Genomic DNA, 6,000 nt, shown 5'->3' on the forward strand with positions numbered 1-6,000 from the left:
TCCTTGATCCGCTCAACCTCGTACTCCTCATCGCCCTCAACCTCGATTGCAGGCGGCTCCTCCGGCTCCAGGCCTGGGATCTCGCTACGCGTGTACTTGCTAAGCAAGGAGACATGGAATACCGGGTGCACCGGCACCGACTTCGGCAGAACCAATTTGTAATCCAAGTCTCCGAGCTTTCATCGCATGGCATAAGGTCTGAGGCACCTGGGACTGAGCTTCTTGCTCGGCTGTTTTAGCTTAAGGTTCCGGGCATCAAGCCAGACCTTGTTCCCTAGTGCAAAGACCGGTGCCTCCTGCACGTGCTTGTCGTAGTACACTTTCATACACTCGGCTGACAGCTCAAGTGCAGAGCGCGTATCGTCGCAAATCTCCTTCAGGATCTTAAGGCGGTCGGCGGCAGCGGGCATCGCGGACATCGGATTGATCCACACTTGGATCTCAGGATGGTACCCCTGATGCAGGAAGAATGGGGAATGCCCAGTCGCGGAGTGAACTCAGTTGTTCAGTGTGAACTCTATGAGCGGCAATTGCTTTGCCCAATCATTCTGCCTGTGGCTTGTGAAAGCACGCAGGTACTGCTCGATCTCCTGATTCCAGCGCTCAGTCTGGCCGTCTGTCTGAGGGTGGAATGCTGTGGACAGCACCGGCTCGATCCCTAGTCCCTTGTACACCGCATGGAGATACTTCGAAGCGAACTGGGGACCTTGGTCTGATATAACCTTGGCCGGGGCCCCATGATGCTTGAACACATCACGGATGTACAGGTCTGCCGCACCTTCTGCCATCAGGGTCTCATGACAGGCCGAGAAGTGGACCTGCTTGGTAAAGCGGTCGGCAGTGACCAGGATCGAATTGAATCCATCAGACTTTGGCAAGCCAACGATCATATCAGTCGTGATGATCTGCCATGGGCGCTCGGGGATCTCGTTTGGCTTCAGCGGACCCTGGGGCTTGGCTGGGAATGTCTTGGTATGGTTGCACACATCGCAGGTGCTTATGTACTCATTAATGAATTTAGACATCCCAGGCCACCAATAGTTCCGCGACACGAGCTCCAGGGTTTTGGCACGACCACCGTGAGCGGCAATCGGCGAGTCGTGGTGGATCTTGACTATATCCCGCCGGAGCTCTGCGTTCTTTGGGACGTACACGCATCCGCGGAACAGCAGAAGCCCTTGTTCGGCATTCCACTCCTCAAAACCCCTTTGCAGCCGGGGCGGCCCGAGGTCCTGCACCTTTTCCAGTGCCTCGGCCACCTCCCAATCCTTCTCCGAACATTCCCGGATGCGCTTCAGAAGCGACTGATCAGCTGTCACGGAGGCATGGCCATGTCTGGCAGAGGCGATGTGGAACCTTTCAGGTTTGAGAACCACCTGATTGGTATTATCGTCCTCATCGCCGGTCTGATGGTCTGATTGGCGTGACAGGGCATCAGCCTTTCCATTGGACGTCCTGGCCTTGTGCGTGATGCGGAAGTCGAAGCGAGCCAGGAACAGTGACCATCGTGCTTGATGACACATGAGATGCTGGGACGTACGCCAGTATTCGAGGTTCTTATAATCGGTTATGATCTCGAACTGATTGGGTAACCCCTCGAGATAGTGGCACCAATCATCCAGTGCCTCGATGATTGCAAGCATCTCCTTATCGTAGATTTCATAGTTATGTGTCACGACTTGGTACGGCGTCTAGCCGTTTTTTAATTTTTCCTTTTCGCGGGCTCGAACCCGCGACCTCTGTACTACATGCCTGATATGGATGCGTCGTTATCTACTGTACAATCAAGATTAGATAGGACGGCAGTGCACGGCACAGCTCGGGCTCCGCTGACACAGCCGCTCTGACTCACCGGCCCCCAGGGCCGCATCAGCATGCTGCGCACGGACCAGCTGCGCACGGACCAGCTGCGCACGGACCAGCTGCGCATGGACCAGCTGTGCACGGACCAGCTGCGCACGGACCAGCGCGCACAGCCTGCCCTTATCTCCCCATGTATATAAGCCGGCCTCTGCTGCCCTAGGGACCTCAGTTTCGACCTCTTGTCCCTAGGTCAGTAAGCCACAGTTGTATTCTTTTTCTTACCCTACTAACTAATATACTTTCTTGTCCCTAGCCTTAGGTTTGAGCACTGCTCACCATCGCTTCGGTGAGATCTAGTCGGACGCCCCCAGCCTTTCAGTTTTCTCTAGTCGCTTGACCTCAAGTCGCGACATTAGGTCGAAACTCCCCAAGCTGCCGGCGTCCCCTCGGGACCCCTTATATTCACTTTCCTTTCCCACAGGTCGGGTGGTGCGCACCCCTACGGTACATTACGATACGTAGATAGCGTACATACATCGCCACCACTTAGGGAACGAACTCTTCAGTACCTGCACTTCAGTGGGCGGTACTTGTCCTCACGGACGCGTGGACTAGGTTCCTGCTGCATAATAGTCAACAGCAGTACTGGGCCCCACGTGAACTGCGAACCCTAGTGTCTTCTCGGGCGCCGTAGCGTAAGCTAGTATAGCACGGCCATTGTAGTACGCGCACCTCCCCGTCCTCCCCCCATCCATTGTGGCTGCCTATCAAGGCCAGATCCACGCATTCGACTCTCAGGATCTCATCGACGTCTACATCCCAGACGGCCCTGAGACTGTCCTTTACCGTTGTGAGCAGCAGCCGTGCCCAAATCGGACACCCCGATCGATCGAGGAGGATTACCCTCGCTACAAGGCAATCAGAAGGGCTCAACACCCCCTCGGTCCCCGCAGCACCCTCGCATCTCGATCCACCTCGTGGCATTCTCACCCTGTCTCCCCCAGCTCCCAACTTCCTCAAACTGTTGTCGCCGGTCCAAGTCAAGCGCGAGGAGATCTCCCTCCAGACCCTGCGCCAGAGCCTAAGCCTGAGGAGAGTGCGAGTGAAGAAGGAGTCTCGGAGTCCGAGTCCGCGGATCCTGCTCGGCCCACCTCGCCGACAGCGGTCGCCTCCATGTCAGCAGTCCCTGACGTACGTGACCCCCCCCACCAAACTTCCTTCGGCGTCTTCACTGCCGTCTCCGCCGAGAGGCTGCTCGAGCACTCGCTCCTCTCGAAGTTCGACCAGCAGAGGGCCATCACAGCCGCCTCTGCCCCCGCAACGTCCTCCGTCCCCCCCGACGCCAATAATGTCGTCCCCTGCAGCCGCCCTCGACAAGGAGACATTAAAGCTCCTCCTCCCACTCCGATACGATGGCAAAACCATCATCAAGTGTGACAGGTTCTTGTCGCAACTGCGCATCTACTGGATGGTCAACATGTCATTGACCACCATCGAGCTCAAGGTACAAGTTGCGCTCAGCCTACTCAACGGTGACGCCCACGCCTGGGCCACCCCCTACTTCGCCCAGCTCGTGTCGGTACAGATAGGGGTGCAAGGGGCTACGACCCTGTTCGCAAACGAAGCGGCCTTTGCCGCCGCCTTCAAAGCCCACTTCGGAAATCTCGACGACGAGGCGGCAGCACAAGTAGAGCTGGCGAAGCTCTGCGCGGACAAATCAGTCCGTGAAAAATGCACCGCCACGGAATTCTCCGCGCTGTTCAAGGGTTCGGCTGATCGCTCTGGGTATGGGGACCTAGAGCTACGCGACAAGTACCTGAGTGGCATCCCCTCCCACGTGTACCGAAAGATCGAGCTCGAGACCTTCACCACGTGGCAAGAAGCTGAAAAGCGCGCCATCGAGGTCGAGCAGATCCTTGACATCAGCCGGGCCCGTCGGCCCGAGCTGAACAACTTCTTCTCGGCATGAGGTCGAGGACGCGGTGGGGCACGTGGTGGTGCACCCCAGTCGCACGCAGCTTCGGCCAGCATCAATGCGGCCGTCAGAAAAGGAAACTTCCCCGGCACATGCTTCGGCTGTGGGAAGCAAGGGTACCGACGTTTCGAGTGCCCTAATTGTAAGGACAAACCTTACACAAAACGCGCCGATGCGCGGGCTACGGTTGCCTCGGGCTCCACCCAGGCTGCGATAAGCGCCCCCGTCACGACGTCACCCTCGGCAAGTATAAGTGCCGCTTCAGCAAAATCCGAGCCATTGGAGCTGGCGGACTTAATGGCACAGGTGAAGTCAATGCGCGAGGAGCTCGAGCACTATCGGGCGATGAAGGAGGAATCTTTTTGATCCGGTCCGCGCTTCGTGCCGCATGCGTCGGACCTCGTAATAATAATCTGTACAATGTATTGGCGATCGCAAATGTGTACGAATTGGACCATGGGTCCCAGCATTTCCACATCCCAGTGCGCCTTAAAGGAGAAAGATGGCACAAAGATATAGTTGCAATGGTGGACAGCGGAGCCACCACGAAGTTTATCAATAAGCGATTCATTGAAGAAAATAAGGTGCAAACGCGGAAATTAAAAAAGCCGATTCCGCTGTACAATATCGATGGCACCCTAAACAAAGACGGAAGCATCTCGGAAGTAGCAGTACTACAGATGCACATAGGAGAACACGTCGAGAAGACGGTGTTCACGGTCACGGACATAGGTCCAGAGGATGTGATCATTGGGTTGGATTGGCTGCGAGAGCACAACCCTGAAATCGATTGGGAGTCAGGCTCCCTCAAATTGTCGCGATGCTCTGAAACGTGCAGTGCCAGGAGGATTGGCCGAATGGAGCAAGCAGCGACTGTGCATGATACGGGGGGCAGGCCCACGGTGCGCAGGCGTTTGCTGAAGTCCAAACGGCTGGTCATAGGCGCCTGCCGGAGCAAGGTGCTCCCGGACTTCGAACCCAAAGAAGATCCGGCGGAAGTAGAATGGGATGAGGCCGACTTGATCGAAGCCTGGGAGCAGGGTGTCACGCTTCCCGGCGCTCCTCAGCTGTTCGTCGCAGCAGGGCACACGTATTTCCAGCTGTTCGCTGAAGAAGAGATCAAAAAGAAGGTCATTAAGACCGCCGAGGAGTCGGTGCCTAAACTGTCATGACTTGGTACGGCGCCTAGCCGTTTTTTAATTTTTTCCTTTTCGCGGGCTCGAACCCGCGACCTCTGTACTACATACCGGATATGGACATGACACTATCTACTGTACGATTAGATTAGATAGGACGGCAGTGCACGGCACAGCTCGGGCTCCGCTGACACAGCCGCTCTGACTCACCGGCCCCCGGGGCCACGTCAGCATGCTGTGCACGGACCAGCTGCGCACGGACCAACGCGCACAGCCTGCCCTAATCTCCCCATGTATATAAACCGGCCTCTGCTGCCCTAGGGACCTCAGTTTCGACCTCTTGTCCCTAGGTCAGTAAGCTCATGTACTTACTTACCTTTCTAATGCTAACTTACTTGTCCCTAGCCTTAGGTTTGAGCGTAGCTCACCATCGCTTCGGTAAGACTTAGTCGGATGCCCCCAGCCCTTAGGTTTTCCCCCAGTCGCTTGACCTCAAGTCGCGACATTAGGTCGAAACTCCCCAAGCTGCCGGCGTCCCCTCGGGACCCCTTATATTCACTTTCCTTTCCCACAGGACGGGTGGTGCGCACCCCTACAATACCCTACGGTACATACGATACGTAGGTAGCCTTACATACATCGCCACCCCTAGAGGAACGAACTCTTCAACACCTGCACTTCAGTGGGCGGTGTTTGTCCTCACAGACGCGTGGACTAGGTTCCTGCTGCATACTAGCCAAAAGCAGTACTGGGCCCCACGTGAACTGCGAACCTCAGGGTCTTCTCGGGCGCCGTAGCGTAAGCTAGTGTAGTACGGCCATTTTTAGTACGCGCACCTCCCCTTCCTCCCCCCATCCAACATGGCTGCCTGCCAAGGCCAAGTTCACGCATTCGACTCTCAGGACCTTATCGACGTCTACATCCCAGACGGTCCTGAGACTATCATCTACCGTTGCGAACAGCAGCCGTGCCCGAACCGAACCCCCCGATCAATCCCAGAGGACTACCCACACTACAAAGCGATCCGACGAGCGCAACACCCGCTCGGACCCCGAAGCACCCTTGCGTCTCGATCCGCCTCGCGGC

The 6,000-nt window shown here is 56.5% G+C and overlaps 2 protein-coding genes across 2 annotated transcripts; both read left to right on the forward strand.

The window, feature by feature from the left end:
* Positions 1–1,874: 1,874 nt before the first annotated feature.
* POSPLADRAFT_1057255 (hypothetical protein) lies at positions 1,875–4,144 on the forward strand (the record flags this gene model as incomplete). Its single annotated transcript, XM_024480892.1, has 3 exons — positions 1,875–1,995; positions 2,808–3,737; positions 3,822–4,144. The coding sequence occupies 3 exons, from the start codon at positions 1,875–1,877 to the stop codon at positions 4,142–4,144; spliced, it is 1,374 nt and encodes a 457-aa protein (XP_024338281.1).
* Positions 4,145–4,302: 158 nt separating this feature from the next.
* POSPLADRAFT_1144700 (hypothetical protein) lies at positions 4,303–4,950 on the forward strand (the record flags this gene model as incomplete). The annotated part of the gene is made up of 2 exons (XM_024485726.1): positions 4,303–4,690; positions 4,808–4,950. The coding sequence occupies 2 exons, from the start codon at positions 4,303–4,305 to the stop codon at positions 4,948–4,950; spliced, it is 531 nt and encodes a 176-aa protein (XP_024338282.1).
* Positions 4,951–6,000: the final 1,050 nt, after the last annotated feature.

The sequence above is a fragment of the Postia placenta genome, assembly GCF_002117355.1.
Source record: "Postia placenta MAD-698-R-SB12 unplaced genomic scaffold POSPLAscaffold_8, whole genome shotgun sequence".
Lineage (NCBI taxonomy): Eukaryota > Fungi > Basidiomycota > Agaricomycetes > Polyporales > Adustoporiaceae > Rhodonia > Rhodonia placenta.